General features: G+C 37.5%; 1 protein-coding gene across 3 annotated transcripts in view; it reads left to right on the top strand.

The window, feature by feature from the left end:
- The window catches only part of disc1 (DISC1 scaffold protein), a 44,533-nt gene extending 37,347 nt beyond the window's left edge, over positions 1-7,186 (top strand). For 2 of the 3 annotated variants that reach the window (XM_043255586.1, XM_043255587.1), the window contains exons 13-14: positions 1,607-1,724; positions 6,041-7,186. In XM_043255586.1, coding sequence (XP_043111521.1) covers positions 1,607-1,724; positions 6,041-6,222 — 300 coding nt within the window. In that variant the 3' untranslated portion in view covers positions 6,223-7,186. Of the gene's footprint in view, positions 1-1,606; positions 1,725-6,040 lie in introns of those variants that run through there. The other variant, XR_006252356.1, reaches the window with a different exon arrangement.
- The last annotated feature ends 12,814 nt before the right edge of the window (positions 7,187-20,000 follow it).

Below are 20,000 nucleotides of genomic sequence, written 5' to 3'. Positions count from 1 at the left end.
GCGACACGAGGCCGTTCCTGAGAGAACGGGGCGGACGCGAGTCAGTCGACCACCTCAAGACGCTCCCTGACTCTGAGCGCCGGAGAAACAGTGAATCACGCTTTGATGGAATTGGGACGGAGCCGACCGCGCGGACCTGTCCCACTTACCTGGCTGCCGCTAAACTGTGGGGTGAAGTTATTAGCGCGGCGCTGTGGGTTCAGACTCTGATGAGGCGAAGAGGAGCTGACAGCCGTGCTCACGTCTGACCTCGCAGTCGCTAAGGCTTTAACATTACCGTTTATACTTCACTGCGTTACGATTACGCAGAGTTTTACTGTTTTCAGTGACTGACCCAGTTAGTACACGCTTGTTTCAAGGATAATCATTAAAAGTCATCTAGAATATATATGTGTTTATATATTGTATGTATGTATATATATATATGTATATATGTGTATATATATATGTATATGTATGTGTGTATATATATATGTATATGTATGTATGTGTATATATGTGTATATGTATATATATGTATATGTATATATATGTGTATATATATATGTATATGTATGTATGTGTATATATATGTATATGTATGTATGTGTATATATATGTATATATGTATGTATGTGTATATATATATATATATATGTATGTGTATATATATATATATGTATATATGTGTGTATATATATATGTATATGTATGTATGTGTATATATATGTATATGTATGTGTATATGTATATGTATGTGTGTATATATATATATATATATATATATATATATATATATATATATATATATATATATATATATATATATAATGTATGTATTTAATGTTTTTAAAGTAGCTTCTTATGCTCATCAAAGCTGCATTCATTTGATCAAAAATGCAAGAAAAAAATCAAATAACACTTTTATATATTAATATACATTAAATTCTAATTTATTTCTGTGATGCAAAGCAGAATTTTTTGCATCATTATACAGCCTTCAGTGTTACATGATCCTTCATACATTTTTCTAATATGCTGATTTATTATCAGTGCTGGAAACGGTTTCATTATTTATTTTTTTCTAATTTAGTAATGACTGATGAAAATTCAGCCGTGCATCACAGAAATAAATTAGATTTTAAGGTTTTAAAAATAGAAACCCATTATTTTAAAATATTGGTGTTTTGAAGGTTCAGTTTTAGTTAAAAATACAAATAATCCTTGAAATTGGTCTTATTGGTCAAGGGATGTTTGAGTTTTGTTTACAGTTTTGCTTTCAGAAATCCAGTTTGCTGTGTTCCAGCTTGATTTTCTTTCCACAGCCTTAAAGTTATTCTTTTATTTCTGAAAACATAAACTCTGTAGCAAATAAACAACCCAGAAAGAACAGATTCACACACATTTAAAATGCTGTGGAACATCTTTAAATGTCATTCTAACTTCCATCTGTTTTTCTTCCATGCGGTTTAATGACACTGCAGATAAAAATGACATTTTCCAGATGAAAATGCACACGTCCCGGTGCCGTCTGTGCACGAAGAACCATTATCGGCATATTAGCGCCACACTTGAGCAGCTAGGGAGGAGTGTGAGAAGCAGGCTTTAATTTGTGTTTGTTTCTCAGGATCTGTGTGGAGAGACGACAGAGATGACGGAGCGCTGTGAACTCATCAGTGAGCGACTGCATTACCTGGAAGAGCAGCTTCAGACCGCCATAGAGCAGCATGACAAGAACCTCACTCATATCCTTACAGAGCTCTGTGTGTGTGCATGTACTGTTCATTAGATATTCACTATCAGTAGTGCTCATATTTAGTTAGGTTTGGTGAGTTTGTTCAAATCACTAACACAGCGTGCTAGAGCATAACTCGTGTAAGTAATCAAAAAATCCCATAACCCCAAAATCAAATCATAAGTGAGAAACTTAAACCATACCACCCAGCACACCCAAGGAACCACCCTAAAGCACCCTAGCAACTACTCCGATCATCTCAGTATAGCAACTCCCTGAACATCTTTAGTAACATCTTTAGTTAACCACTCAGATCTCCCTATTAACACAATGCCTGAAAAAAACACCCAGAGTGCCTTTTCAGTCACCCAGAACATCCTAGCAACACTTTAGAAACCATCCAGATAACCCTAGCAGCCTAGCACCATAGACACCACCCAGAGCATTAGCAACCATCCAGAAGATTATAGCAACACCCTAGAAACCACCCAGAGCACCTTAACAACCACCCAGAACATCCTAACAATGCCATAAAAACCTTCCAGATCACCCTACTAAGACAACTCTGTAGAAGTGTTATATAAACCATTTTTAAATGCCCTAGCAACCACCCAGTACATCCTAACAATGCCCTAGCAACCATCCACATCACCCTATCAACTCAAGACCCTAGAAACCACCCCTAATAGCCCTAAAAACACCCTAAAAAACCACAGAGAACACCCTAGCAAAACACCCTAGCAAACTCCCAAATCATCCTAGTAAAGCAATGCACTTGAAACCACCCAGAGCACCTTAGCAACCAGCCAGAACATCCTAACAATGCCCTAACAACCATCCAGATCACCCTAGTAATGCAACACCCTAGAAACCACCCAGAGTATCTTAGCAACCACCCAGAATATCCTAGCAATGCCCTAGCAACCATCCACATCACCCTACCAAGACAATTCTTACATAAATCATTTTTTAAACACCCTAGCAACCACTCAGAGCACCTTAGCAACCACCCAGTACTTCCTAGCTTCACAGTGGTGACCCTTGCCTGTCCAAACTCCACACTTGTCCTCAGAATATGCTCTTTTAGTCGGTTATTCTGAGCTCTAATGGAAGTCCTCAGGGTTTCTCGGTTGGGCGTAATAAAAGCGACTCGTCAGCGCTTCACTCCGCTGTCACTTACAGCCACAGGAACACGTCTCTCACACTCATTAGAGCCACTAATGGAGCTTTAACTTTCAAAGCGTCTCATTTGACAGCACGCGACTCTCTCTTCCGGACGGGAATTAAGGATAAACCATTTCTTCCTTTCTTTTTGAGAGAGATTGAATATGAGGGATGAGATTTGAGTTATTAGAGAAACCCGGCGCTCAGCAAAGGTTGAAAGGAGACGGGAGACAGAGAAAGGGGGAATGAAGACAGACTAGTCGCCCGTCACTCTGAAGTGAGATGAAAGCGGGGAGATGAAGGGAAAGGTTGTGACATAGTGTGCTGTCATCGCTCTGACATCTTCATATTTCTGGCCACCTGTGAGCCGAGCAGAGCCCAGATTTTGCGTTGACTGAGAGGAAAGAGCATAGATGAGATTGATCTGAACGTCCCATCTTCTTCTGCTTCGTTACACCCAACTTTGTTTGACTTCCTTTCTCTATAGCGCTTGTTCTCATGTGCTTTTGCTTCAGGATCAAGGTTTAAATTAGACATCGAGGGGCACTAATTTTGATTATTTCATGTCAGCAAGTAGTTTACTGCACATTCACAAAAACTGTGGCCCACCAATTAAGAACTGAATGCTTTGTGTGCCATCTGCCATATACATACATGTATGGAAATATATATGTGTGTGTGTGTGTGTACTACATGCATTTCTCTCTTGCTTTAGAATTGTTATATAAATATATTTTTATTAAATTATTGAAATTAATTCCTTTGTAAAATGTACTTTATATAATTATATATAATATATATTTAAATAATTCAGAATAAATGTATCATCAATAAATTAATTACAATAATATACACAGACATTATTTTTCTAAATATGTTAAATTAATTTATATCTAATAATTATAAAATACAAAATTTTTCTAAATAGATTTTACAAATAATTTGATATGTAATCATTTAAAATATTTATCATTATTAATTTATATATGCAATAATTTATTAATTCAAATTATTGATTTAACAAATTTGTTATAATCATTTAAAAAATGAAGTAGGAATATCTCACATTGCATTTAATTATTTTAATAATTATTTTAAATTATTAAATTAATATTTTATATAAACATTATTTTAATATCATTATTAATTATTGTGTATTAAAAAAACGTATTAAAACATTGTTAAATTATTTTAAAATTAAATGATGTAAAAAAAAATAAAATAAATTAAAAATTTTAGGCATCCCAGGTAAACTTTTAATGGTAAATTAAAAAGTATTGCTATGCGAACGAAGCACTCCGTTAATCAGCCTCTTAATGAAAAATGCCATCATGCTAATGATTTATTTGCTCCAAAATGTCTCGCTCTGTTGAAGACACAAATCAAACTTTGACAGAATTAATGTCAGGATCATATGCTCAGATATGCTAAATATAAATCAGCCGAACAATCTTATATAATCTGCGTCTTACGATGGCGTTTGATTGATCTGCTCGAGTATGAGGAGTAAATGAAGCCTCCCGCAGTGTCGTGTCTCATAGACTTTGATTATACGTGTGTGAGGTTTGATTTCCACGTATCTCGAGGAACACACAGCGCTGGTTTGATTGCTCCGGTTAACCAGAAAGATGAGCAAATAAGCACATAATAAGCTGAAGTTTGCGCCTGAAGAACTTCATTAGATCCGTCCGTTCAGCCCGAGGGAGATCTTACCGATCCTCTTTCATAATTCATGAAGCGCTCTTTAACGCTCGTTTAATTATGAATGAGGACAATCTGGGGCCATTTGGAGAGCAAAACGTGCCCGTCAGGCCCCATCTGCCCCTTTGATTCGCCATTTACACCGGACACTCGGTCCCGCTCGGACCGGTTAAACAATCGAGCGCTGATGAGGGCAGAGCCCGTTCTCATGAAACCCACATTAATTATTTAGGAGAGATTGCTTGAACTGCGCGCGGCCCGTCGGGGAGATGAACCACGGCTTTGAATTATGAAGGGTCGTTTGGGGAGGAGACGTGATCGTATAATTGAGAAATCTGTGTCAGGTGGAAGTCTTAAGATGTACGGATTAAAAACAATAATAATAATAGTAATGCGTGATTGGTAAAAATATAAAATTTATATATATATTTATTTTTATATAATATATATATATATATTATATAAAATTGTGTGTGTGTGTGTATATATATATATATATATATATATATATATATACACACACACACAATTTTATATATATATATATATATATATATATATATATAAAATTTATTTATATATATATATAAAATTATATATATATAAAATTTTATATATATATATATATATATATATATATATATATATATATATATATATATATATATATATATATATATATATATAATTATAAAATTTTATATCTGTCTATATAGATATATAATTTTATATTATTGAAATTTTCAGCTTTATAAAAGTAATGCATAACACATGGCTTGCAATTTAGTGTGTACATTTTTAAGGAAATAATTTATTCGTTTTTTTGTAGAAATGTATAGCATATTGTATATTTTGAAATTAACTATTTAATTGCTTTACAATTATTTCTAAATAATGGTATTGTATTTAATTATTTTAGTAAGATAACTATATTTATTAGAAATAATAGTATTTAATTGTTATTATAGTAATATTTTTGTGTATATATTTCGTACAGCCATGCATTATACAGTACTACTTTATTTTCATTACTATAATTATGTAGATTAGATTTTCCTATGACAGCTGATTTAATGTAAATATAGCATAATTAATGGTTGGTAGTAATGTAATTATTTTTACATAATTGTATTAAAATATTATTTTAATAAGAAGAAATTATGTATGTATGCATACATAAAACAAGTTTTTTTTTTTTTTTTTTTTTTACAAATCAACAGTTTCTATGACATTCGCACCCTGAAGCCTAGTGTCTTGGATTTTTAGTATATTAACATATTTAAAACAGGCATCCCTGGTAAACCTCTGAAGTGAATACTGTTTTTGATTAAACCCATGTTAGTCTGGTTAGTCGCAGACCGATCTCTATTCTTGTTTAAGCCTTTGTTTCTATCATCTGTGGATGTTTGTGCGTGAATGAGTTGAATACATTTGGCGTCGTTCTTTAACTCTGATGGCCACTGTCCTTGGAGAAGGAGGTTCAGGAGGTGAAGGCTGCTCTTCAAGCGATGCTGTCACAGCTGAAGGACGAGGAAGAGGAGGACGAAGAGGCCCACGAGAAGTACTGTGATGTAGAGGACGAACAGGCCGAGGATGAAACGCTGGAAGAGGAGCTTTACTTCAGTGACAGCTGGGAAATCTGAGCGCATTTCTATTTCTATCGCGTCGAAGTCTGTTTTCATACCGTCATCAGGTCCTTGAAGAGAACAGCTCACCTCTCCCTCGCCCACATGTCGTTTCAGAACCACTGGACTGTACTTTTCTTACTTTTGAAGGTTGCACTTCCACTGAAAAAAAAAATAAAAAAATAAAATCTCAAACATTTCCATTTAAGATAAGATTTTCGTTTCATGCAAGCGAGGAAAAAGCCTTTGGAGCGACATGCGGACAGAAATAATTTTTATCTCTCGATTAGGACCTCTAACCACGCGCATCTCGTCAAGAGATAAAATATAGAGATAAAAATTTTTTTATTCTAATCGGTTAGTGTTTATTATTTATTTGCTTGCCATATTTCCCAGCTGTTTATTCGCTTTGGCGTCACGTTGCTTCGTTATTTTAGCGTATTTAAACTGCATGGCATTTTATTTATTTATTTAAGTTGCTTTGATTATATCGATATTATTTTAGAAAAAAAAAACACACAAAAACAGACTTTTTTTTAATATACAGATGTGAAGACCAATAAACCCCTTAAGCCTAAATCTGAAGAAGTATTCAGCATTCAGACTCTGAGCTCAGGATCGAAACGTAGCCTTTTATCTCAACTCTTTTACGACTCGAACAAGAACATCGTGTTCAGGTTCACGACGAAACCGCTGTATTTGAGCCCTGCTGATGTTCTGTGAATTATAAGAGTCGTGTAGCATTAAGTGCCTTCTTTAAACATTGGTTGAAATGGTCTCCTTATTTGAAGCAGAAACAGGTGCTCTTTTTATAAGTCTTGATATGTTTTACTTTTTAAGGAAAGCACTTTTGTCTGTCACCTGTGGGTTTGTTTGTACTAATCGTGAATGTATATTTGCATGATTTTTGTCCCGCAGAACTTTATGTATTAAATGTATTATACATTTTTATTGTTTTTGAATACAGGTATCCCTGCCTAAATGCCTTTGCATCATTATTTTTTGTCAACAAAACAAGTCTAGTTCGACACCATAGCGCACTACTTGTTAATATAGTCGTAAAAAAAAAAAAGATTGTACCATCTGTTTGTGTAATATGAAATATGAAAGGTTTTGAGAAATGTAAAGGATGCTCTGCAGTGAATGGGTGCCGTCAGAATGCTGATAAAAAATCATTTAATGTCTTGAGAAGATGCATGTCTGTAAGAAGAAAACCCACCGGCAAGATTGTTTCTGACTACGAGTCCATAATTCATAACGGTGAAAAATACATCAAAAATAAGCATTATTACGAATTAGTGACTCAGCGGTTTGAAGTTAGAAACATCTCGACAGACTTGTTTCTCGTAAACTCGCAGCTTTCGCCTCCTCGAGATCCTCGGAGCGGTGAGGATCGTTGTGATGTTTGCATCCGGTCTCATTCTGACGGCACCCATCCGACGCTGCACTACAGATCTGATGAAGAGACGAGCTCCCGGATGGCACTGAGGGCGAGTACGTTTTCAGCAAATCGTAATTTTTGTCTGAACTGTTGCTGTAATAAACCGATGAGCGTCAGAGTAATCACGCAGGTGTATGCATCGGCTCGAGACGTTCAGTGGACAGGTACCGTCTTGTCTCCTAATTGAATCTTTGTGCCACGTTGCTGCTGCTCGTTTCCTGTCACCCTTCACTATGAAACAGCACGCAACATGTAGAGATGCTTCTTATTTATTTACTATTAAAAGGTTATTTACTTTTAAGGGCCTTTGTTTTCATGCTTTTGTAAGTCTGTAGAGAGAACATCAAAACCCAGTAATTTGGCCTAAATCTAAAATCTGATTGTTGTGAAAACCAAACTAAAAAGTGCTTTTGTTTTTAAATGCCCAAACTAGCAACACTGGCTCAACCAATAGCACGAGTCGTGGGCGGAGCTACACGGATACCTACTCAGCATTATTTTACCATACATTTATATACTATCTTTTATTAATATGTTTGATTTTATTGTTATTTTAAGTTTTTTTTTTATCTAAACACACAAAACTAACAAAACTATTTTTGTATAGTTTTAGTTATAGGAACACGCCAAAAAGCGCTTTTATCGGTAGCTTAGCATAGACAAAAGACTACAGTATACCCAAGACCTGACGCTCCTATAGTTTTGAAAGGGAGAAAATGAACGCTTAAAATGGCCGCTCAATCACAAGAAGCCCCGCCTCCTGAATAAAATAGCCAATCGCTGATCTATGAAGTCTGCGCTTCTGCTGTTAGAAGTTCAGGTTGCTATAGAAATGGCATTCTGGACTGCGCATGCGCACTGGCCGATTTCGCCAGAGAAATAAAGTTTTATATATTTATATTTCAGCAAAAGAAACAACAATTATTGCACAGTTGTTTCCAGATTCAGAAATACGGCTAGGAACAATACTCTCGTTCCACCTTTTTCCTCCCGACCAGCTATTTTTAGCTTAGTTTTGCTGCTTGACATTGAAAACTGATGTGTCCTATCGTGTTATTTCAACGTAGTATCTTAATCATGAACACAATGGTGTCCGGTACAAACAATTCTCACAAACAAACCTCTACTGCACGACGTTATCCCCGTAGCGTCTAACGAACCGGAAGTCTCGCCCATATGCTTACTTCCGCGTCCAGGAAAAAAAGCTGGGGCGCTGCGTAATATCCCAGCGAAGTTCTGACATAAACCTACATCAATTCGGGTTTTTATCATTCAGATATCAGGAGAAAATCGCCCTACTCCGGTTTCTGAACGCATGTTAAATTTGTGAAGCGGTGCTCGGCAGGCCACGATTGCGATTGAAATGCAAAACATTTGAAGGCGGAGAAAAACACCGAAAGGACCATTTAACTTGCAGAGTGCGCGAGGATTTAGCGCGCGTTCACAAGGTCTTGAGCGGCCGCCGGTGCGCGTGCACGAGACGAGCGACGAGGCACGCGGCAGAAACGCTTTCCCTCGGTCTTATCCCGTCATTCTGCCGGTGGAAATCACACTTAATTATGATCACGATGCCGGTGGGAGCACACACACACACACACACACGAGATGAGATGTGACAGGCACAAATCCTCAGCTGCAACTTCCTTCTTTTAGCCTTTACCTCTGCTTTCCTTGCTGTATTAATGACCTCCCAGTGCCTATGTTTCTGTATTTACTATATACGCCGCGGGTTATGGCTGTGAGGTAGGTGACTAAATCTAAAATCTGATCTATAAAATTGTTGTGAAAACCAAACTAAAAAGTGCTTTTGTTCTTAAATGCTCTGAGCCCAAACTAGCAACACTGGCTCAACCAATAGCGCGAGTCGTGGGCGGAGCTACACGGATATTTACATTTTTTTTTATCTATTTGTTTTTGTAAATTCATGTGCTTTTTAGTATATTTAATATTTATATTTAGGTTTATTTTAGTGTATAGTACTGATTTTATTTCAGGTAGACAGGTATAACATCTCTAATATGATGATAAAGAAGTCTAATACTTAAAATTTATGTCAGATTTATTTCAGTTATTTTTGTATAGTTTTAGTTATAGGAACACGCCAAAAAGCGCTTTTAGCGGTAGCTTAGCATAGACAAAAGACTACAGTATACCCAAGACCTGACGCTCCTATAGTTTTGAATGGGAGAAAATGCAACGCTTAAAATGGCCGCTCAATCACAAGAAGCCCCGCCCCTGAATAAAATAGGGGCGTGTCATATGCACGTCTTCGTATTACGTGAACGTGTTATGAAATTTGTCACTTATGTTAATGCGAGAAAAATCACTAAATAATTTTTTTAATTATTATTTTGAAATATGAAGCCAATAGCTTTTTCTGCATCAGTAAGAAGTTGAAGTCTTATGCAGGCCTAAAAAAAAAAAAAAAAACAGTAAAATTTGGCTGTTTATGAAAAACGAGGCTTGACTGAAATCGAACAGCAGCCTTGTCGGAGTTAACGCACATTAAGGCGCGCTAAATATAATGTAAAATAAATGTGTGTTTTAAAGGAGGCTGCGGTCATTAAACTGTACAGTACTTCCAGTCGCTGAAAGCTTGATATCACAGCTCTTCTGACGTCTCGAAATGTTTATGAGAAACCCATAGAGTCTGTATGATGAGGTCAGTATCATGCGTGTCTGCAGGGCTCGTGTGTTTTGACAGCAGGTCAGATGAAATCAGTGTGAGTGACTTCTGGGCCGAAGAGAGGACGGGGCCCCAGATGCTTGTGTGTGGATCGGCGCTGGGTTTTACTGCCCTCTATGGACGTGGAAATGCTGTCGTGTGATGTTTGGTTGTGTGTTTGAGGCGGAGAAGCTGGGAGAAGAAGCGGAGAGCTGGGATTGCTGTCAGGGAAGAAAATCCCGGATCCGTTCCGATGGGAAGATGCACAGGCCGAACGGACATACTTAGGTACTTAGTAAAATGAGTAATAAATACATTGTTGTATTTTCAAAGATATGTACTGTATGTGTGTTTATTTATATATACATTAATATATGTGTGTGTACTGTGTATATTATTATGTAAACAAAAACGTATATTTTGGATGAGATTAATCCTTTGACAGCACAATTATATATATATATGTGTATATATATATATATATATATATATATATATATATATGTGTATATATATGTATATATGTGTATATATATATATATATATATATATATATATATATATATATATGTGTGTATATATATGTATATATATATATATATATATATATGTGTATAAATATGTATATATATATATGTGTGTGTATATATGTATATATATGTGTGTGTATATATATGTGTATATATGTGTGTGTATATATATATATGTGTGTATATATGTATGTATGTATATATATATATATATATATGTGTGTGTATATATATATATGTGTATATATATATGTGTGTGTATATATATATATGTTTATATATGTGTGTGTGTGTGTGTGATTGTTGTATTTATTATGTATATATAAGTACATAAACATGCATGTATATATTTCAGAAAAATAGTTTTAAAATATTTATAATATATTAGTTTTGATTAGTTGATGTATCAATGTTTCCTGTGGTGTGACAGAAAAAAGCCTCTATCACTGAAAATAAACCTCTCTCGTATATTTAGGACTCTAAGGATGAAGATGAATTTTTCTCTTGTTATTTGCATGTTAAGTTTTTAGTTATTTCTTTTATTTTTATTTTTTTGCATTTTACTATATGTAAGAGCCATTTTATGGGCTTGTTTTGGATTGTGTGCATGTGTGTCCAGTAGGGGTCACTCTTGGTGGGTTGGGCACAGTATATAGGTGGGAACCTTCCCTCAGGTGACAGGTGTTGCTGGAGGGAAGGTGCACACAGTTTTTTGACCGCTACGCTAAAGTGTTTGTACCACTATACAAGTTGTAAGGTGATGGACAGGTGGATTTATTGACTGTTTGTTTGGATTCTTGCCATATGGAAATGAAGACCAGTAATGGGTAAAATAAATCTACAACCATGAGCATTTTAATATCTTGTGTGGACATTCGAGTTAATATAAATGTAAGTGTGCGCGTCCATTTACAAGCACCGACCAGCATCCCTCAGCAGCTTAAAGTAGTGGACTTAGCTGCTTACATTTAGTCAAAAAACTGTTATCGTCTTGAAAGGAGCGGTCTTAAGTTTATGTAACGTTCATCATTTGCTGAAAAGAATCAAGTGGATTATTGGAAGAGCTGCATCGACTCTGTTTCCAATCATGACGTCTTAGCGTTCGCAGCCGAGGATTATACGCACGTTTTTCTCTTTGGGTTTGGATCGTTATCAGCGCAACAAAAGACATTGGAGCTGTTCTACAAACATCAGCGGAGTAACCTGTTCAAACTTTGGCGCCCAACGTGAAGAGGTATGTTTGTAGCGCTACTTATTGAATGGCCATTTAATTTTTTGTGTGCACACAATATGGGACATAAATCCAATGCATTGGTTGTCAAAAGAAATTAACTGACTTTGCGAACTGGGCTCATTATCGTTTGAGCGTGTGTTTGACTTTGTGAATTATGGAGGCATCTGAAAGTGAACACAGGCCAATCGAAACGCAGCAGTTGAGTGTTTTAAATGACGTTGATGTTCAAATGGACAAAGAAAAACGTGTTGTGAAATTAACTCATAAAGCATTTGTTGCAAAGGTTGAAAGGTTGCAGAGTGATAGAAAATCTGTGCTAATTAAAGCTACTAATTTAAGAAAAATATGCAAGGTCTTATGCAACAAAGAAATGTAAAAGATGTACAAAGTGCCTTTGATGATCTTTTAAATTTGTGTGATGAAGCAAAAGATATTCATGATTCATTGATGGGTCTGTTACCTGAAAGTGAAAAAGAAAAACATGATATATGGTTTAAAGCGAAAATGATCGGAAATAATGATTTTTTTCGGAAGTTAAAATGTGGGTATCAGGTACTGAAAATGAAGTTAGGCCTATTTTAAATGAGGTCATACAGGACAAGTTTGATGGGGTTGGTCCACATGACAGTATTTCAAATGTTGGTACTAGATGTTCAAGTAAAGTAAGTGCATGCAGCAGTGTTTCTTCTGCCAGAGTTATAGCTGAGGCAGATAAGGCTGCGCTGCTTGCTCGTATGGCAGCATTAAAGGAAAAACATGCTTTGGAGGAGCAAGAGCAGATGATAAAGAGGAAAAGGGAGCAACTCGAGTTGGATGCAATGCTAGCAGAATCTACTGCTAAACTTGCAGTATTACAGGCCTCTGAAAGTCGCAGTGTTTCGAAGGCCTCCTATAGTACACATTCTAAGTTGGAAAGGGAAAAGACATCCTCAATTACCGTGAATCCAATGGCAGAGGAGTTCAAATCAGCTATCTGTAGTAGAATGGAAAAGCAAGCATCAGCAGTGGATCTTCGTTTGGCATCTTCTGTACCTTATCAGGACATTCGTCAACAGTCTTGGCAGGAATGTGCTGATTTAGAAGGACGGAATTCCCAGCATATACTAGGAAAGACATCAGTTCAACCTCATGGACCTCTTGCATCCAATAGGATTTCTCAGCATGCATCAGTTCAACCTCATGGACTTCTTGCATCCGGTAGGATTTCTCAGCCTACATCAGTTCAACCTTATGTACCTCCTGCATCTGAAAGGATTTCTCAGCCTACATCAGTTCAGTCTCATGAACATCATGCATCTTATGTAAGTTGTCAGCCACAAACCAGGAGTCAGTGTGGTGACATTGTTGCTATAATGCAAAGACAAAATGAAATAACAGCAGCTCTTGTCCAACAGCAACGTTGCTCAACCTTACCAGCAAGAGATATTCCCTTGTTTGATGGAGATCCTCTTCAGTATGTTTCATTTATTAAGGCGTTTGAAAAGAGAGTGGAGGAGAAGGCAAGTCATAGTGATTGCTTATATTATCTGGAACAGTTTACTAGGGGACAGCCTAGGGAGCTGGTCCGTAGTTGTCTTCACATGACCAATGATTTGGGTTATGCAAAGGCAAAAGAGTTATTGCAGGAACATTTTGGTAATGTGTATAAGATTGCCACTGCTTATTTGGATAGAGCCTTGTCTTGGCCCTCAATAAAGGGGGAGGATGTTAATGCTTTGCAGTCATATGCCCTCTTTCTGCGTGGTTGTTGCAATGTCACTGAAGAATTGCAGTACCTTCAGGAGTTGGATATGCCAAGCAATATGAGAGCCATTATAGCTAAATTTCCATTCAAGCTCCGAGAACGGTGGAGATCTGTTGCACATAACATTTTGGAAACTACTCAGTGCAGAGCATTGTTCAAAGATCTTGTTCAATTTATTGAAAGACAGGTTGGCATCCTAATGGATCCTTTGTTTGGTGATATTAGAGATTTGCCAACTAGTATGAGGCCTGTTAATCAGCCAAAATTACATTCAGAGGGTAGAATTAAAGGAAACATCTTTGCCACTACTGTTGCACCTGTAGAATTTGGGGAAATTACTAAGAATATAAGAACAGAATTGCAATCAAGTAATTCTAAAGTAATTCCATTATGTGTGTGGTGTGCTAAGTATCATACATTGGAAAACTGTCTACAATTTAAAAGCAAGAAGCACAGAGAAAAGATGGAGTTTCTAAAAGAGAAAGAGCTTTGCTTTGGTTGCTTAAGTATCGGGCACATGAGTCGTAACTGTGGTAAGCGGCTGACTTGTAGGATATGTAGTCGGCAACATCCTACTGTGCTCCATGTAGACAGAAACATGGCCAACTTGGACATAGCCTCCAAGGAGTTAGAGGCATGTAGGTTTCTGGGATCTACTGAAACATGTGGTCATACAGGGGCTGGAAAGGATCGCTGTTTTCTTTCTATTTTACCAGTGCAAGTTAAGACTGGCAAAGGAAATCAGATAGTCCAAACTTATGCATTCTTGGATCCTGGCAGTTCGGCGACCTTTTGCACTGAAAGCCTTATGAAGCGGCTTAATATTTCTGGTAGAAAAACTCAGTTTCTGTTACAAACTATGGGACAGGAAAAGGTTGTACCTGCATATGTATTATCAGATTTGGAAGTATCTGCTATTGATGGTAGTATCTTCTATCAGCTTCCACAAACACTTACACAGAAACAAATGCCTGTAAGTTCTGACAATATCGTGTCTGAAGGAGATTTGTCCAAGTGGCCTTACCTGGAAAAGGTTAAAGTTCCCCATATAAAGGCTAATGTTGAGTTGTTGATTGGGAGCAATGTGCCTAGGATGTTGGAGCCTTGGGAAGTTATAAATAGCCGTGGGGATGGTCCTTATGCCATAAGAACGGCGTTAGGTTGGGTCATCAATGGTCCTTTAAATGCAGGCAGCTTTGAAGGTGAAGATTGTTCTGCAGTGGTAAACAGGATTTCTGTGTGTAGACTGGAGGAGATGCTGCGTAAACAATATAATCATGACTTCAATGAGAGGGCTGTGGAAGAACAAGGCTTGTCAAGAGAGGATATCAGATTCTTGGAGATTGCAGAAAGTTCGGTCAAGCTTGAGGGCAGTCAGTATACTTTGAAGCTGCCATTTAAAAGGAAAATGTGTATTTTCCTAATAACTTTCCTTTGGCAAAGCAACGGATTCTTGGGTTGAAGAGGAGATTTCAGAGAGATTTTCAGTTTTATCAGGAGTATGTAGTATTCGTCAAAGAGATGATTGATAAAGGACATGCAGAACAAGTGCCTACTCAGCAGCTGAAAGGAGAAAGTGGTAAGGTATGGTACATTCCTCACCATGGTGTACGTCATCCCAGGAAAGGAACCTGCGGGTGGTTTTTGATTGTGGTGCGGCATTCAAAGGAACATCATTAAATCAAGTCCTTCTTCAAGGTCCCAATCTTACAAGCACATTACTTGGTGTACTCCTGAGATTTAGACAGGAGTCAGTGGCTGTCATGGGAGACATTCAGGCAATGTTTCATCAGGTTAAGGTGGCAGAAGTGGACAGGATTTCCTCCGTTTTTGTGGTGGCAGAACGGAGATTTTACAAAGGAAGTGTCAGTGTTTCGCATGACTGTCCATCTTTTTGGAGCTGTCTCCTCTCCAAGTTGTGCTGGGTTTGCGTTGAGAAAAACAGCAGATGATCATCAATGGGATTTCCGTAAAGAGGTTGTTCAAACTCTCAAAGAGAATTTTTATGTGGATGATTGCCTTAAGAGTGTGGCATCGGAAGAAGCAGCAGTTTCCTTAATTCAAGACCTTTCTAATCTCTGTCAGCAAGGAGGTTTTACTCTGACAAAATGGATCAGCAACAGGCGCACTGTCCTGCAAATCCTTCCCGAGGAGTGTCGAGCCAAAGAGTGGAAGGAGCTAGATCTGGACAAGGACAGCCTGCCTGTTGAGCGAGTTCTTGGGTTATTGTGGCGCGCGGAAACTGATTCATTTAAGTTTAAAATGGAGATTCAGGAGAAGTCCTGCACAAGACGTGGCATTTTGTCAGTGGCCAGTTCAGTATACGATCCACTTGGGTTTTTGGCACCAGTTGTGCTACCTGCTAAGATCATGCTACAGGAACTATGCCGGAGGAACTTTGGATGGGACGAGGCAGTGCCCGTTGAAATCTTGTGCAGTTGGACACGGTGGTTGAAGGAACTGAATGCACTTTCTGAATTCAGGGTGGAGAGATGTGTTAAGCCCATGATTTGTGGATCTGATATACATGTGCAGCTTCATCATTTTTCAGATGCAAGCGAACAGGGATATGGAACAGTCACTTACCTTAGAATTCAGAATAGTAATGGTGACATTCATGTTTCCTTCCTCATGGGTAAGGCCCGAGTAACACCTTTAAAGGCCATCACTGTTCCCCGTTTGGAGCTAACTGCAGCTGTTCTCGCTGTCCGTGTTGATCTGATGCTAAAGAAAGAGCTGAGGCTCCAGCTGCAAGAATCAGTTTTCTGGACAGACAGCACATCTGTGCTAAAGTATATCATGAATGAGGACAAGCGATTTCATACTTTTGTTGCCAACAGAGTTTCTATCATCAGGGAAGCCACAAAGACATCACAGTGGCGATATGTTGGTACAAAGGAGAATCCAGCTGATGATGCATCCAGAGGACTGTGGGCTGGAGATTTTATCAAGAACAACCGATGGATAGAGGGACCTAAGTTTTTGTATAAATCAGAAGAAGATTGGCCTGTAAATATGGTGAATACTTCAGTAGAGGTTGATGACCTTGAGGTCAAGAAGGAAGCTTATGTGAATGTGGTGAATACTCAAGGCTCTTTGCAGAGTATAAATAGGTTGATGTCTTACTTTTCAGACTGGAGGAGACTACGAGTATCAGTTGCCTGGTTGCTTAAGTTGAAGAGGATGTTGTTGGGAAGGATTAAGTAGAAAAAGGAGTTAGATATTTCTGATGTTAACAAGCAGAATACTTGGTTGCAAGGGAATCAAATAACTACAACAGGACAAACCTTGTGTGCAGAGGATCTTATGGAAGCCGAAATGGCTATAATTTGCTATTGTCAACAGCAAAGATTCCCTGAGGAGATCGCTGCTTTGTCTTCTGTAAAAAATACAGTGAGCAAACAGAGTGCCATCTATAAATTGGATCCATGGTTGGATAATGGGCTTCTGAGAGTTGGAGGTCGGCTAACACGGGGTTCGTTACCAGAAGACATAAAACATCCATTAATCCTCACTAAAGATCAGCATGTGGCTACCCTCATATTGAAAGATTTACATCAACAGCTTGGTCATAGTGGGCGTAATCACATTTTGTCTGCATTAAGAAGAAGATATTGGGTTACTGGTGCCACCTCAGCTGTTAGGAGGATCGTAGCAGAATGTTGTTTCTGTAAAAAATATAATGGGAGGATGATGGGGCAGAAGATGGCTGATCTGCCTAAGGAGAGAATACTGCCAGACAATCCGCCGTTTACCAACACGGGCGTTGATTATTTTGGACCAGTAGAGGTGAAGAGAGGAAGAGGCATAGTGAAACGCTATGGTGTCATCTTTACCTGTCTGGCTAGTAGAGCTGTTCACCTTGAAATGGCCAATTCTCTTGACACAGATGCTTGTATTAATGCTCTGCGCCGTTTTATCAGTAGAAGAGGGCAAGTGGAGCATCTTCTTTCAGATAATGGCACAAATTTTATAGGAGCAGAGAGGGAACTTCGGGAGGCACTTTCTTCATTAAATCAGGATAGGATTCAAGGAGCCTTGTGTAAGAAAGGCATTAAGTGGAGTTTCAATCCTCCAGCTGGATCTCATTATGGTGGGGTATGGGAACGGGTCATCCGCATGTTGAGGAAGATCCTCACTGCAGTTCTCCAACAGCAGACGCTTGATGATGACAGTTTGCATACCGTTTTGTGTGAAGCGGAGGCGATCTTGAATGATCGACCAATCACCAGATTGTCTGACGATCCAATGGATCTTGAAGCTCTTACTCCCAATCATATTTTGTTGCTTAAGGGAAAACCGTCCCTATCTCCTGGGTTGTTTGATGTTCATGATTTGTATATAAAAAGAAGGTGGAAACAGGTTCAGTATATTTCAGACCTTTTTTGGAAGAGATGGGTGAGGGAATATCTACCTTTGTTGCAGGAGAGGCAGAAATGGAATAAGGTTAAAAATAGCCTGAAGTCTGGGGATATTGTGGCTATTATGGATCCAACGGCACCGCGAGGATCCTGGCCACTTGGAAGAGTTGTGGAAACATTCCCTGACAAGAATGGGTTGGTGCGCTCTGTTTGTTTACAAACTAAGACAAGTGTGGTTCATAGGCCTGTAGCAAAACTTTGCTTTTTACACGAGTCTATGGTTTAAGAGGTGTTATTATGAGTTTTATGTATACATTGTACTCACTATTTGTATTTGTGTATGGCTCTTTGTTATGTGTGTGGAATTGGTATGTTGATCCATCCCAATTAGGGGCTGGTATGTAAGAGCCATTTTATGGGCTTGTTTTGGATTGTGTGCATGTGTGTCCAGTAGGGGTCACTCTTGGTGGGTTGGGCACAGTATATAGGTGGGAACCTTCCCTCAGGTGACAGGTGTTGCTGGAGGGAAGGTGCACACAGTTTTTTGACCGCTACGCTAAAGTGTTTGTACCACTATACAAGTTGTAAGGTGATGGACAGGTGGATTTATTGACTGTTTGTTTGGATTCTTGCCATATGGAAATGAAGACCAGTAATGGGTAAAATAAATCTACAACCATGAGCATTTTAATATCTTGTGTGGATATTCCAGTTAATATAAATGTAAGTGTGCGCGTCCATTTACAAGCACCGACCAGCATCCCTCAGCAGCTTAAAGTAGTGGACTTAGCTGCTTACACTATATATATATATATATTGTGTGTGTGAGAGAGAGAGAGAGAGAGAGCTACATATAATATATATAAATGTTGGATTGTTTTAAGCAGGATAATATAAGAAGTGCTTTAAGCTCAGAATCCGTGGAGCTGAGAGAAAACAGAGTCACGTAGGCGACTACAGTATAGTTGTTGCAGTGTATGTTTAGTCAGATGGTTAAATTGCACAGCTTTATAGTTTTATATACTTGTAGGTTCTGTCTCCGACACAAAGCATGAGTCTGACGAAAGATTTCTGAAAGCAGACCGAGAGAATATACCCCTGAGCTCACCGTCACTTTACACACAAATCTATCAGAAATAAAGTTATATATATTTAATTAAGACAGTGACGTCGTCTATATATTTATATTAATTTTGATTAAATAGAAGCGGACAGTAACAAAGTACATTTACTGAAGTATTGTACTTAAGTACACTTTTTAATTATCTGCGCTTTACTAGAGTATTTGAATATTTGAATTTCTCCAACCCTTTTTATTTATATATATTTTTAAATATTTATTTTTGTTTAATAATAAAAAATAGTACTTCTATTCAGCAAGTATGCAATTGATTGATTGATTAAGTCATTAATTTATTTAGAATTGTTTATTTTTAATTATTCCATTTATTAAAACGGTACTTTTATCCAGGAAGTATTCCTTAAATTAAACTTTATTTAAAAAAAAAAAAACCACGTATCACAATTTTAACAAAAAATAATATGCGGTGCAACTGTTTTTTTAACACAATCATAATCAGAAATCTTAAGCAGCAAATCAGCATATTATAATGATTTCTGAGGAATCCTGACACTGAAGACTGAAATAAAATCCAGCTTTAAACACAGCGATAAATTATATTTTTACAATACATTCACCAAAAAAAAAAATATTTTAAATGCTAAAACTATTTCTGTATTTTACTGTATTTTTGATCAAATAAATTCAGCCTTGATTCGCAGATAAGACGTCATCTCTTTCTTAAAGAGGTCATTTCTTTT

This window comes from Puntigrus tetrazona, chromosome 13 (genome assembly GCF_018831695.1).
Source record: "Puntigrus tetrazona isolate hp1 chromosome 13, ASM1883169v1, whole genome shotgun sequence".
Taxonomy (NCBI): domain Eukaryota; kingdom Metazoa; phylum Chordata; class Actinopteri; order Cypriniformes; family Cyprinidae; genus Puntigrus; species Puntigrus tetrazona.
The sequence above is the reverse complement of the archived record's forward strand: the minus strand, read 5'-3'. Positions and strand labels throughout refer to the sequence as shown.